Source organism: Pollachius pollachius (genome assembly GCF_949987615.1).
Source record: "Pollachius pollachius genome assembly, chromosome: 2".
Classification (NCBI taxonomy): domain Eukaryota; kingdom Metazoa; phylum Chordata; class Actinopteri; order Gadiformes; family Gadidae; genus Pollachius; species Pollachius pollachius.
In genome coordinates this window covers 45417781-45431455 of record NC_136935.1, presented here as the reverse complement: position 1 = coordinate 45431455, position 13675 = coordinate 45417781, and the positions used below count along the sequence as shown (strand labels likewise).

At 47.4% G+C, this 13675-nt stretch overlaps 3 protein-coding genes across 5 annotated transcripts; 2 read left to right on the top strand and 1 right to left on the bottom strand.

The window, feature by feature from the left end:
• Window positions 1–1311: 1311 nt before the first annotated feature.
• On the top strand, window positions 1312–3481 carry LOC307070958 (uncharacterized protein). The gene is made up of 3 exons (XM_079729760.1): window positions 1312–1747; window positions 2194–2303; window positions 2396–3481. Exons 1-3 carry the CDS (start codon window positions 1465–1467, stop codon window positions 3242–3244), a joined length of 1242 nt encoding a protein of 413 aa, XP_079585886.1. The 5' UTR covers window positions 1312–1464; the 3' UTR covers window positions 3245–3481.
• A 129-nt stretch (window positions 3482–3610) lies between these two features.
• chchd10 (coiled-coil-helix-coiled-coil-helix domain containing 10) lies at window positions 3611–6786 on the bottom strand. Its single transcript, XM_079729761.1, has 4 exons — window positions 6649–6786; window positions 4884–5115; window positions 4666–4807; window positions 3611–4034 (listed from the first exon to the last, which is right to left on the bottom strand). Exons 1-4 carry the CDS (start codon window positions 6687–6689, stop codon window positions 4015–4017), a joined length of 435 nt encoding a protein of 144 aa, XP_079585887.1. The 5' UTR covers window positions 6690–6786; the 3' UTR covers window positions 3611–4014.
• A 774-nt stretch (window positions 6787–7560) lies between these two features.
• On the top strand, window positions 7561–12984 carry LOC307070957 (uncharacterized protein). 3 transcript variants are annotated; one of them, XR_013811600.1, is made up of 5 exons: window positions 7561–8021; window positions 8387–8496; window positions 8591–9515; window positions 10311–10377; window positions 10533–10595. XR_013811600.1 is itself a non-coding variant. In XM_079729759.1 (5 exons), the coding sequence occupies exons 1-5, from the start codon at window positions 7739–7741 to the stop codon at window positions 11252–11254; spliced, it is 1323 nt and encodes a 440-aa protein (XP_079585885.1). In that variant the 5' UTR covers window positions 7561–7738; the 3' UTR covers window positions 11255–12984. The 3 variants fall into 3 exon arrangements, 1 of the variants encoding a protein (XP_079585885.1); XM_079729759.1 differs by having other exon boundaries at window positions 8591–8731; window positions 10533–12984; XR_013811601.1 differs by lacking the exon at window positions 10533–10595 and having other exon boundaries at window positions 8591–9605; window positions 10311–10364.
• The last annotated feature ends 691 nt before the right edge of the window (window positions 12985–13675 follow it).

The window sequence follows — 13675 nt, the reverse complement described above, 5'->3', positions numbered from 1 at the left end:
AATCCAAGAGGAAGAAAATGCTATTCTGCGTCGACAGCAGCTCACAGCGCGTCCCCGCTGTTGGGAGTATACCGACATCACACCACAATAGCTACTAAACATATACAAAGGTATTACTATCAGAGAATGTGGGGGTAGTGTTTTCAGAAATGAAGATGACCTTGCCGGAGCTTCATCTAGCCATCTTTACTACGCAGGATCTCATAACGTGACATTAACACACATCACATTACATTATACTTTACAACACATTAAATGACATTACATCACAGTACATAAAAATACATTACATCACGTCACATTACGTCACCGTAGATGGGAACTTTGTTCATCCATGAAGGGACATTTAGTTATGACAGCAACAGACAATACCTCAAAAAATTGACGGATAGGCCTAATAATAGTAAAAACAATCACACTAGAATAAAAACTTTAAATAAATACATTACAGCTTTCTATATACAAACATTATTAGTTTAGGTATCGGGTGTAATGGGAAAATTCCGTTTTTATTGTGGAGCAGAGCTGTTCAGCATCCGGAGACCTGTCTGCAACTGTACAATAAGTCCTTGCTTTTGTCAATGCATTGGACTTCTCCTTGTTGTATGTCGTTATATATTTATTAGTTTAATAAATAAGCCTAAATGTTATAAGTTCGGATGACTCATTATTTTACACAGAAATGTGTGATGTGATGTGATGTGACATTCCCACCACGCAGGTTAGATATTTTTTTAATGTAATGTAACATTCTGGATCTGGGTGAAAGAAGTTCTGTCTACAACTAACTAACTATGTTGTTTTTATGATAACATAAGGATAGGTTGAGTGAGTCTCCTGAATTATAGCGCTATTCCGGTCTACCATAATTCAATTTCCGGTCTCTTATTTTCTATGAGCTGTGTATGCCATTTAACTGTCCCCGGAGCTAGGCGGAAAGTAACATGTCCAGGGGACCAAGAACAAACGCAATAAAAATAAATCTGACATTTTTAGACAGCAATATCTGAAACATTTTACGCAGACGCAGACGGATATCCCCTCTATCAGCAGTCCCTCGCCTTTTCACCGCAGAACCCCTGTAACGGAAAGTCACACCGTATTTCTCGCCAATAACGTTAATTTGGAGAAACCCGTTCAGGCCTTCCGTCGTGAGATGAGAACGCTTGGAACGAGGTGATGAGTACTTCCGCTCCTGAACAACAGGCGGCGTGCTCATGGACCTTGAAGAGCGTGCTACGCTTCCAAACACTCCGCTACCTCAAAACAAGACGCCAGGACATTAGTTCCCACTACTGTCTCCTGAAAACAAAGACTGCTTATGCTGTCCTAAAGTGGTTTTAACCAATAGATTAAACGAGGCATGGTTTAAGACTGAACTTGACATATTTTGCGAATGGCCTGAGATAAATACAACGTTTAAATTATTTTTCTTTTACGTCCAGTGTGTTTTTTGACACAACAATGTCGTCTCCCGTGGATTTCCACTCGCAGATTGCATCCATTATGGAGGTCTTGGCTAACGCGGCCGTGGCCAAGATCTGCAAGGTTGTTGACGATGGATATGCGGTCGTTCATCTAGAGGTGTCTCAGAACCAGAAAGAAAACGAGTTTCTCCGCAGGAAGGTCCGACTCCTGGAGCTGCAGGTCGCTAAGTACCGGGCGGAGAGAATGATTGGACCCGAGGGGACTGTCCGCTTCCCTGGCGCTCGCATACTGGGCAGACCCCACCGCGACGCCCTGGCAGGTACACCGCTAAATGCACACCCCTCAATACACATACCTCCAAATATATACACTCCTATAAACCCCTAAATACACCCACCTCCATGCTGACTTTTTGCAGACTTCCAGATACATTTTAAACTACACAATCTAATTTATGATAATACAATTTTTATTGGTCAAGACCTTCAGTGGGAGGTAGGACTATGTTATTATGAAGACCTTCAGTGGGAGGTAGGACTATGCTATTATAAAGACCTTCAGTGGGCGGTAGGACTATGTTATTATAAAGACCTTCAGTGGGAGGTAGGACTATGTTATTATAAAGACCTTCAGTGGGAGGTAGGACTATGTTATTATAAAGACCTTCAGTGGGAATTACGAATATATTATAAGACTCCCAGAGGCTGGACTAGGTAGGACTATCTTGCAGCAGATTTGGTGTTAAAGTGCGGTGCTGTCCGGCAGGTTCGTTCCCCCAGGGCCGGCTTCGGGGGCTGGGCCGCTGCCAGAAGACCCCCCCCTTACCCCGGGACCAGGACCCCCACCAGCAGGTCGTGACCTGCACCAAGATGGAGGTACTTACACATCCACTCTGTGTGGTAGTGTGATGGACTGTTGTGAATACATCCCATAACATGTACATGAGGACACTGCTCTCCTGTTTCAGGCTGCGGAGGCGGAGCCCCTGAGGATCGTGAAGGTGGAGGGGGCGGAGCTTAGCGAGTCAGACCACACCTCCAACAGACCAGACGCCGGCTCGGGGCCGACGCCCCTTGCTGGACCCGAGGAGCCGCGCAGCCAATCGGAGGTCAGTGGATCAGATGACCTCTCCTTGCTTTTCACCAGCGGCTGCTCACAGGAGCAACTAACAGGAAGTGATGTCAGAGCGGGTAGGCAGCTGTTTCCTGGCGAGCAGAAAGAGGGACGCCAGAGGCAGCCGTGGTCAGACACCACAGCATCGTTCACCCAAACTCTTTCTTCATGTGACGACCGTACCGTCGCCGCGGTGATGGTGGTCGACGACGACGAAGCGGAGGACTATCTCTGGTCGGGCGGGCTTAAAAAAGAGCAGGAAAGGGGGAGAGAGGGGCAGGGATGGAGAGAGGAGAGGAGAGAGGAAGAGCAGGGACGGATAGAGAAGTCTTTCACGGCAGGTCTTGGGTTCATCGCGCCAGGACTGTCGCTATCAGGAAGCATCCCAGCTAACTCCGCCCACAAACTCCACTACAGACCCCCGGTGACCCCTGACCCCGGGCGTCTTGCCCCCCACGGCTGCGGCATCTGCCGCAAGCGCTTCGGCCAGGAGGCGGAGCTACAGAAGCACGCGGCGTGCCACCGGCGCCGGCGGGCCCACGAGTGCTCGCTGTGCGGGAAGAGCTTTGTTAGCCGCAGCAAGCTGAACGTCCACGGCTACGTGCACACGGGGGAGCGGCCCTTCAGCTGCACCGTCTGCCCCCGGCGCTTCTCCCATCCCAGCAACCTAAGGAGACACCAGAAGCTCATGCACAACCACTGACCCCAACTGGGGTCAGTGATACAGGCACTACATCTCCACCACCCACTGACCTCTGGAGGGGAGTGCATACTAGTGGTCCTCGGTCCTCTCTGTGGGCGTCAGAGACTCAGAGAACATAAGACTTCATGGATCCTTACAGCGCTCGCACCGCAGCAACAGGCTTCATTGTTGGATGAAGTCTGTCTCTGCTCGTTTGTATATCTTTTTACATGTTTTGAATAAAGACAGATTATGGTTGTTGGTCTTTTGTATAAAACATAGCTCCTTTCTGAAGAGATAACTACGATTAAAGTAAGGAACGAACCACTCAGGGTCTTTCCATTATTAGAAAGGAATGTACGACGGCGGTGGTGATATCGTTTGAGAGGCCCCAATGAATGTCACAGTACAATCACACCCTGCTTACTGGCAATTTCGACGACGTTCATGTCAATAACTGAAGTACCAATTTATCTAGAATGAGGTCACACTGAAGATGAGCCTCAGGCCCACTGATGAAAGACCATGGACTTGCATTATTATGGATGTTACCAACTGGATGTGGGTGGCCACAGTTTGTAAAAGTTTATCGCCAAAGGTTTTGCCAAGGAGAAGCAAACCAATCTTCTAGTTGGCCACTTTTAGTCAATACACAAGACAGAGGCAACAGTTAGCAGCAATTTATTGAAGTTTCATCAAAAAACGTTCATAATTTACAATTACCAATCAACCAAACAAACAAAGAGATGAAAGTGTATTCTAGTGTTATGATTCGAAATGGCTGCCGACCCTTACACCAATGCCGTCACACCTTAAACAAATAAAACACAAAAGGATGAAATGTTAAACCATTTGGGTTGGTAAAGAGATGATGGATTTCAAATGGCACAATCTTTCAACTTCAAGGGTGCAGTCTAGAATTCACTGTTTAAATGATTTAAACAGACAATGATCACCTCAAAGGTCAGCATTCATGTTTATATTAGACTATATTGTTTATAGATGCTCTATATGTGTTAGGATTATAGAGGCTCTATACCTATATACATGTCTATAGAGGCTGTGTTTATAGAGGCTATATATGCGTTTAGAGGCTCTATATATGTGCATGTTTATAGAGGCTCTATATCCATATACATGTTTATAGAGGCTATGTGTTCATAGAGGTTCCATGTTTTGAAGAGCTTCTATTGCCTCGTTTCAACCGAGCGGTGTGGTTTATAGAGGCTCAGTTTTTATAGAGGCTCTGTATATGTGTGTTTATAGAGGCTCTATATTGGTCTATAGAGGCGCTATATCGGTTTAAAGAGGCTCTATGTTATAGCGGGTCTGTGTTCATAGAGGCTCTATTGGTTTATCGAGGCTCTATATGTGATTATATAGGCTCTATATTGGTTTATAAATACTCTGTTTATAAAGAACCTATATTTAAGAACTCTTACCATGGGAGGACTTGCACTGTTTGAGGACCTCGCTGAACCCTTCACAAAGGCTGAGGTCGCCCTGGGTCGTCGCACAGTCCAGGAACTGCCTCACCTCATAGTGGCAGGGTCCGGAAGCGGCGGGGGCCGGCCTGGGGGCCTCCTGCAGGTTAGATTGAGTTAGTCGCTGAATGTAACCCCACACCACTAGGGGGACCACCCACAGGACCCGTGCTCACCTGGTAGGCGGGCCTGGCCGGCTCCGGGCTGCTGCTGCCTCCACTGAAGGCTCCGGTGAGGGCGCTTCCCATCACACTACCCATGGCCGAGCCCACTGCTACCCCAGCAGCGGTGGTGGCCATTTGGGCCATGAGCCCTGGCCCCTGGGGCTGGGCTGGGGCCAGGGCAGCAGGGGCGGGCTGGACAGGCATGGGCGCGTGGGATGGGGCGTGGGATGGGGCGGGGCTGTGACTGAAGAAGGACCATGGTTATTAGCCGCTAGCTAGAAGTGCGAGGGTTAGCCACTAGCTAATCTGCGACCCAGCAGTCTTTCCATGTTCTAGCAAAGAGGGGGAGACGGCAAAGCCTGTTTCAGGAACTGCAAGGGGCGGAGTTAAGCCTTGTTTCCTCTTTTGGTACGGAGATTTCTACCAAAGAAAACTTTTTGAGTGGATTAAGCTTTCAGGTACTGATTTTAAAAGTGTATTTGTACATTGACCAGTCTTAACGGTGTTGATTGGAAACCTTTACAGAAACTGTTTTTTTTAATTTTTTTTTACAGTTTACTTCTTCAGCTACTGATCCAGTTTGTGTTCACAAGTAAGGCACCTACAGATCCTTGCCTCAAGCATTATGATTGGTAGAAAAATATATGAAGCGAAAGAAAGGTTAATGTCCTGATCACCCAGATCTGTGGTACTAGCCTGTAGCTTACAATGTGTTGGTAAGCCGCTAGATTGGTTAACCACGACATACTTGCAACAAAGTTGATACTGGTGTCTGGCTTCTTGAAATAAATATAAACATTTGTGGATACCAGATACTGGGGTAATAATACATGTGGTATTGTTTTCCAATAATAGGCAGCGGGATATGGACTATTTCAACTGAGTTCATGTATATCAGGGCCTGGAGTTTCAGAAGAGAGCAATGGGAAGACAGGTGTGTAACCTGTGGTCAGTGTAAACCAGCACTTTGTAAATGTTCTACTGCAGCTATTTACTCCAATATCTAAACTAGAGTTCCTCAGAAAGTCGAGGCATAACAGTAGCCACAAGCCATGGGGTTGCTTATGGTGCAGATTTAAAATGACAGTAAACTAATGTTACCAACTAGACTGATGACTGCGTTCACTTTCTTGGCTCCCATTATGTGTTTGATATGAGATTGGTTATAATGCTGTTAATTAATCATTTGATTAAACCTTATCTGAATATGTATGTGGTAAATAATGCATAATTCATTAACTTACTTATTTGCACATAAAGTGACATTAACATGCTATATGCGTTTCATGTATGTCTACATAACAGGGTCTGGTTGAAGTTTGGTCTTAACTAAAGAGGTCATTCATGTTTTAAAGAACAATGCCTACAAAACATTTAATAAAACTCCTGTTTTGCTTTTCAGTAACTTCTATATTTGTTTAGTAATCCTTCAGTGTTTTTTCAGAGATACTGCAGTTAAACTTAATTAACATTTCCTGCGCACTACGCAGCACTTTTCCAATGTCCACCACACACTAAATAAATATACCTATAGAAAATCCGGATAGAACTGGTTTGGTGACATAAATACTTTATTATTGTCAATTTCTGACCTTGAGAAGCTATGTTCTTCCTGACGCAGCTCAGTCGAATAACATCGAAGCGTGTTTACACAACTGCTTACCTCTCAATATAAGTCACTTGTCGGTACTATTGATCAATTACACCACAGTAGAGACATACCTATAAACATATTATCAGGGCATGTGAAGGTAGTATTATCAGTGATGAAGCTTACCTTGCCGGAGCGGAGGAGCGACTGCGGCTTCCTCTAGACATCTTACCTACGCAGTAAAACGGATTTAAAAGCAAGAGCCACCGTTAAAGTGACCTGGTCGAGGTTTCTAGACTATATTAGGTGACATGAACACGTGTCCCGGTCTTAAACGACCTTGTACAGCTGCCTCGCCGGATAGATATCGCGAGAGGACAACAAGCAACAGATGGCTGCGGTCAAGGGTCTTTTGAAGAGGCCCTGGGCCTTCATCACGTTACGTTACCTCACACATTACAATACATTGCATCACGTCAGAGTAAATTACATTACATCACATCACATTACATTGGATGGGAACTTAATTCATCCCTGAAGGGACATTTAGTGCCAGACAATGCAACCATATATTAATAACAAAAGAAAGGTAGGCCTAATAGCAATAAATTCCCATTATAATAAAAAATAGAAATAAACATTACAGCTTTGAAAATTAGTATAGATATCGATAAGTAAGTTATAAGGTTAGAGATGGTTAGTTTATGTTTTTAGTTAGAGATGGTGAGTTTAGGTATGGGGTTACAGATGGTTAAGTTATGTACACGTTTAGAGACGGTTTGTTTACGTATGAGGTTAGATAATGTTACCTTTACTTAAGGTCAGTTTAGTATAAGGTTAGAGACGGTAAGTTTAAGTATTAGGTTAGAGATGGTTAGTTCTGTAAGGGAAATCTCTCGCAAAAAAAACTTAATTTGGAGCAACCCGTACAGGCCTTCCGTCGTGAGATGAGAACATGGACCTATTATGGATGAGAACCATGGACCAGAGAATGCCTGGAACAAGGGATGAGAACGTCCGCTCCTGAACAACAGGCGGCGCTGCTGCTCTCCTCAACACTCCACCACAAAACAAGAAGCCGGGAGGACATTAGTTCCCACTACAGTCTCCTGAAAACAAAGACAGCTTATTCTGTCTTAAAGGGGTTTTTACCAATACCAAAACGACACATGGTTTAGTTTACTGAACTTGACATATTTTGCGAATGGCCTGAGATAAATACAACGTTTAAAGTTGTTTTTTTTCTTTTACGTCTAGTGTGTTTTTGGACACAACAATGTCGTCTCCCGTGGATTTCCACTCGCAGATCGCCTCCATCATAGAGGTCTTGGCTAACGCGGCCGTGGCCGAGATCTGCAAGGTTGTGGACGACGGATATGCGGTCGTTCATCTCGAGGTGTCTCAGAACCAGAAGGAAAACGACTTTCTCCGCAGGAAGGTCCGACTCCTGGAGATGCAGGTCGCCAAGTACCGGGCGGAGAGAATGAAGGGACCCGAAGGGACAGCCCGCTTCCCTGGCTCCCGCATTCTGAGCAGACCGCACCGCGAAGCCCTGGCAGGTACACCGCTAAATACACACACCTACACACTCCTAAATACACACACCTACACACTCCTAAATACACACACCTACACACCCAAAAATACATACTTCTTCACTCCCCGCAATACGCACACCTTCACAACCCTCAATACGCACACCTATATATATGCATACACCTATACCCCCCTAAATACCACACCTCCCTATATACAGACCTTCAGTGGGAGGTAGGACTGGGTAGGACTTTATTATTATAAAGACCCTCAGTGGGAAGTAGGTCTAGGTAGGAATATATTATTATGAAGACCCTCAGTTGGAGGCTGGACTAGGTAGGACTATCTTGCAGCAGATTTGGTGTTAAAGTGCGGTGCTGTCCGGCAGGTTCGTTCCCCCAGGGCCGGCTTCGGGGACTGGGCCGCTGCCAGAAGACCCCCCCCTTACCCCGGGACCAGGACCCCCACCAGCAGGTCGTGACCTCCACCAAGATGGAGGTACTTACACATCCACCCTGTGTGGTAGTGTGATGGACTGTTGTGAATACATCCCATAACATGTACATGAGGACACTGCTCTCCTCTGTCTCAGGTTGTGGAGGCAGTGCCTTTGAGGATCGTGAAGGTGGAGGGGGCGGAGCCTAGCGAGTCAGACCACACCTCCAACAGACCAGACGCCGGCTCGGGGCCGACGCCCCTTGCTGGACCCGAGGAGCCGCGCAGCCAATCGGAGGTCAGTGGATCAGATGACCTCTCCTTGCTTTTCACCAGCGGCTGCTCACAGGAGCAACTAACAGGATGTGATGTCAGAGCGGAGAGCCCGCTGTTTTCTGGCGAGCAGAATGAGGAACGCCAGAGGCAGACGTGGTCCGAAGTCACAGCGGCGTTCACCCAAACTCTGTCGTCAAGTGATCACCGTACAGTCCCTGCGGTAATGAAGGTCGACGACGAGGGGGAGGAGTTTCGCTGGTTGGGCGGAACGAAGAGACCGGAGGAGAGGGGAAGGGAGGAGGAGCAAGGAGGGAGAGAGGAGTCCTTCGCCACAGGTCTCGGTTTCATCGCCGCACCGGGACCGTCGCTATCAGGAAGCCCCGCCCCAAAGCTCCACCAGAGACCCAGCTCGGTGACCCCTGACCCCGGGCGTCTCGCCCCCCACGGCTGCGTCGTTTGCGGCAAGCGCTTCAACCAGGAGGCGGAGCTACAGAAGCACGCGGCGCGCCACCGGCGCCGGCGGGCACACGAGTGCTCGCTGTGCGGGAAGAGCTTTGTGTGCCGCAGCCAGCTGGACGTGCACGGCTACGTGCACACGGGGGAGCGGCCCTTCGGCTGCACCATCTGCCCCCGGCGCTTCTCCCATCCCAGCAACCTAAGGAGACACCAGAAGCTCACGCACAACTGCTGACCCCGCCCGGGGTCCCCCGGGAAGAGCCTGGCTCTAGGGTTTCCCCCCCTGATCCTCCTCTTCCAGGGGGTGTCTTTGTCTTCTTCAGACTTGCGGAGGGGATTGGAGCGAAGAGGTTAGTGATCCTCGGTCCTCTCTCAGAGACTCAGAGAAGATGAGGCTTCATGGATCCTCACAGCCCTCACGCCGCTGCAACAGCTAGCGTGTTTGTATATCTTTGTACCTACCTACACTTAAATAAATCCTATTGTACAGATTGTGGTTGTTTGTCTTTTGTATAAAAGCGTATAGCGCCTTCCTGAGGTGATTACTACATTTAAAGTAAGAATGAACCACTCGGGGCTTTCCCATTATTTGAAAGGAATGTACAACGGGGCGGTGAGCTGCCCACCGTCAGTCACGATAACGGGAAGGCAGTTACTGACAACTTGTATTGACCTATCAGAATCAAGCATTTAACAATGCTGTGGTATAATAATTATTGTATGATAAACGTGTATTAGTAATTTTTGTAATTCACCTGTAGTTGGAAGCATTACCTGCAGTTTGTTTGAATCAATACTATTTCTCTAAGCCAATTAATCTGCTTCTTTTAATAGTTAGGCTAGTCTGGCAGGGTTACTCCTTTTATGTTGTTTCTTATGAATTACATCATGACTTCTGATGACATGTTTCATTAATGACATTAAGCATTAATGAATTTTCCCAATAATAACATTACAGATTTAAGACATCACCCAGTAAGACATCATTACCCATAAATGACATCAAAACACATTAATGAGATCATTAGCCAATAATGACACCATTACCCAACATTGTTACTCATGAATGACACCATTGTTATTTGGGGAGGGACCGCTCCTCTGTGTGAATTCTTGGACCAATCAGAACCTCTCTCTGTTTACAGGGGCGGGCCCTGAGTCTAGGGACCCCCTGCAGTGGGACTGATCCTGGTGCTGCCTTTACACCTCCTGGTGAGTTCACCTCAGACCCCACTCAGAGCCCACCTTACTCCCTTAAGTCAACACACACACACACACACACACAAACAGCTACATGTTGTTTTACACTAAGAGATACACAGTGCTTGTGTGTGTGTGTGCTTGTATGTGTGTGTTTGTGCTACCAGAGAACGCCAGTCCTGGAGCGCTCTGGAAAGGCCAACACGGCGGACAGGAAGACGACCAGCAGCCATCTTGTTCCTCTCAGATGTTCCGGGAAGCTCCACCCCCCGATGGCCGCACCCCTGGAGGCTCCAAACAGGAAGTAATCCTGATCGATGCGCTTCAGGACCTGACGGAAGCCGGTGGCGATGACGTTGCGTTGCCGTGGATATGCGGCGGTAACCGCGCCCCCGGGGACCTGCTGCTCGCCGCCGACGGCTCGTACGGCGGCCCCTTCCACCACGGCCCCCCTCGTTGGCCGGACGCCATCGTGCCTCCCGCAGGTGCCTACCCTCCGTCGGCCAATCACGGCACAAACCCTCTGCCGTCGGCCCGACGCCACGCGGAGGCGGGGCCAAACGGCGACCTGCGGCCCCCGCGGCGGGCTCCGGGGGGACCAGGGGGGCCTGGGGGGCCCGAGCGGCCACACCGATGCCCCCAGTGCGGGAAAAGCTTCGGACAGCTGTCGGGGCTGAAGAGGCACCTGATGGTGCACACGGGGGAGCGGCCGTTCCGCTGCGCCCATTGTGGGAAACACTTCTCCACCTCCAACAACCTGAAGGTGCACCAGAGCGTCCACACCGGGGAGAAACGCTTCCAGTGCTCCCAGTGTGGCAAGAAGTTCTCCTTCCTCAGCAACCTCATCCGACACCAGGCCATCCACAACACCACCCACAGCTCCACCTAGGCACCACTCACGGCTCAACCTAGAAACCCCCCTGAAAACCATCTAGAGACCATCTAGACACCCCCCTGAGCTCCACCACAACACCACCATCTAGACACCGGCCCGAAGTCCAGAACACACAGCTGAATGGATTTAGTGTGTTATTGGCCTCACCCAACAGGGTCCAGCCCTGACCCTTAAGATGCCATGGAGGACTGGTGCACTTGAGTGACACGTTGCTGCTGGGAACTTGGCACACTGTAATGTAATGTTCTTACCAGTGTTGGTAATAACGCCGTTTAAAAGAACGGCGTTGGGTAACGCCGTTTTTTTTTCAGTAACGGGGTAATCTAACTAATTACTATTTCCGTCGTTACAATGCCGTTACCGTTACTGTTCGAAAAATGAAGTGCGTTACTATGAATTGATTGAATAAACTGCGTAATCTGAACACACCCCTGGCTCCAAACACAAACTGCTAGTGAGGAGACCGGGTGGGTTAACAACGAGATAAGCGATTATGATTGGCTAAGGCAGAGTCATGTTTCATGGTAGCCAATCGGAGCCAGTGTTTTTACACACAAGCCAGGACACGCGCGCCAAACACACGCAAACGCACACACCAAACAGATTCGATGAAGCAGCAGAAATGGCGAGTCCGGAGCAATCCGATGAAAAGTTGGCATCTGTAGTATTGGGCAGATGTTCCACGGCCTTTGCAACCAAGCAAATTGAAATTCAGGCCCCATCCACACTAACCCAGGTAAATGTAAAAACGCACATCCGCAATGAAAATGATCTCCGTCCACACTATCGTTTTCATATCGTTTTCGGAATGTTTTGCATCCACGTTCCACACAGAAATTATTTTGATAAACAGTTGTCATGGTTACGTAACTCCGCCACGCCTCTCTGTTTAGATTACAGGCGCGCGATCAGCTGATATCTACCCTTGATCAGCTGGTTAATCATTTTCGACCCGGTCTTGTCCAGAAACGCCGCTCCAAGTACGGTTTGAACTGTCGTCTTTCAGGTTTTTTACCATCACTGAAGAACATTAGTACAGCACTCGCCTCCGGCGTTGGAGCAACGACTATGTTTAAGCCAATATGTTGAGTTGTTTCTGGAGATAAATTAGTACATTGTACAGGGAGATCATCATTTTCATTTCACCTGCCATTTTTTTGATGAACGTCTCGGTCTCGAGCGCAAGCTTGTGGCAGTGCCATGGCAACCGAACATCATCCTTTCTGAAAGCCTCCGTCTACCCTGTCCACACTACAACGCGAACCCAGCGTTTTCACATTTATCCACCTCAGCGATCATTTTCGAAAAGTATCGTTTTCAGTGTCGGAATTCTCCGTTTTAGTGTGGACGGAAGGGCTAAACGGATAAACATTTATGAGTTTGTAGATTTACCCGGGTTAGTGTGGACGGGGCCTCAGTTGGAAGAATATCGGGGCCTTGAATGGGCAGTTAAACCATTTAACACATTAAGGCCAAGTGAAAACTGCTCAGAAAAATCCAAATTCTTTGACATATAGCAACTTTTTTTTACAGTAACGTAAATAGTTACTTTCCCTGGTAACTAGTTACTTTTATTATAGAGTAATTCAGTTACTACCTCAGTTACTTTTTGGAACAAGTAGTGAGTAACTACAACTAATTACTTTTTAAAAGTAACGTTCCCAACACTGGTTCTTACTAATCACAGATGAATCAAGGTGCCAGTGCCTCAATCGGTTGTTCAGTCAAACAATAAACCTAATTTTAAAACCCTGTTTCTTCAATGCGTTACTATAAACTATAAACACTGAACTGGGATATTTCCCAGTGGGATACACAAGGGATAGATTATTAAGGGGTTTTAAACAATCCGTTTTTGCCAAAACTACAAAAAAAGCTATGGTTTAGCGATTTGTGTCTGCTTCACATGCTCTCTGATGCATGTGAAGCAAGCTTGGTAAATGTCATTCTTAAAAACATACTTAAGCGATAACTGGACGTATACAAAAATCTTTATTACCACTCATTTAATATATTATTTTCTGAAACGTGAATCAACAGCTGAACGAGTCTACAAATCCCTCGGCGACTTTAAGGGATAAAAAGTTACCGCAGTGCCTAAAAACCATCCACGTCATTCTAAAAAGGAAAAACCTCGGACACGAGAAGTTAAAGGTCCCATGGCATGCCACCAGGTGTGGTGTGATTAGCCGCTACAAGCCGTTTTGGAAATCTGCCCCTTGACATCACAGGTGGGCGTGTCCACCTAGATGTGTGACGGATAGATGAGCAACGTTTGTTACAGTGCACTGGGTAGGCTGGTAGACTGATCTATCCAGCACACATCTAGGTGGATACGCCCACCTGTGATGTCAAGGGGCAGATTTCCAAAACGGCTTGTAGGGCTAATCACACCACATCTGGTGCATTGCCATG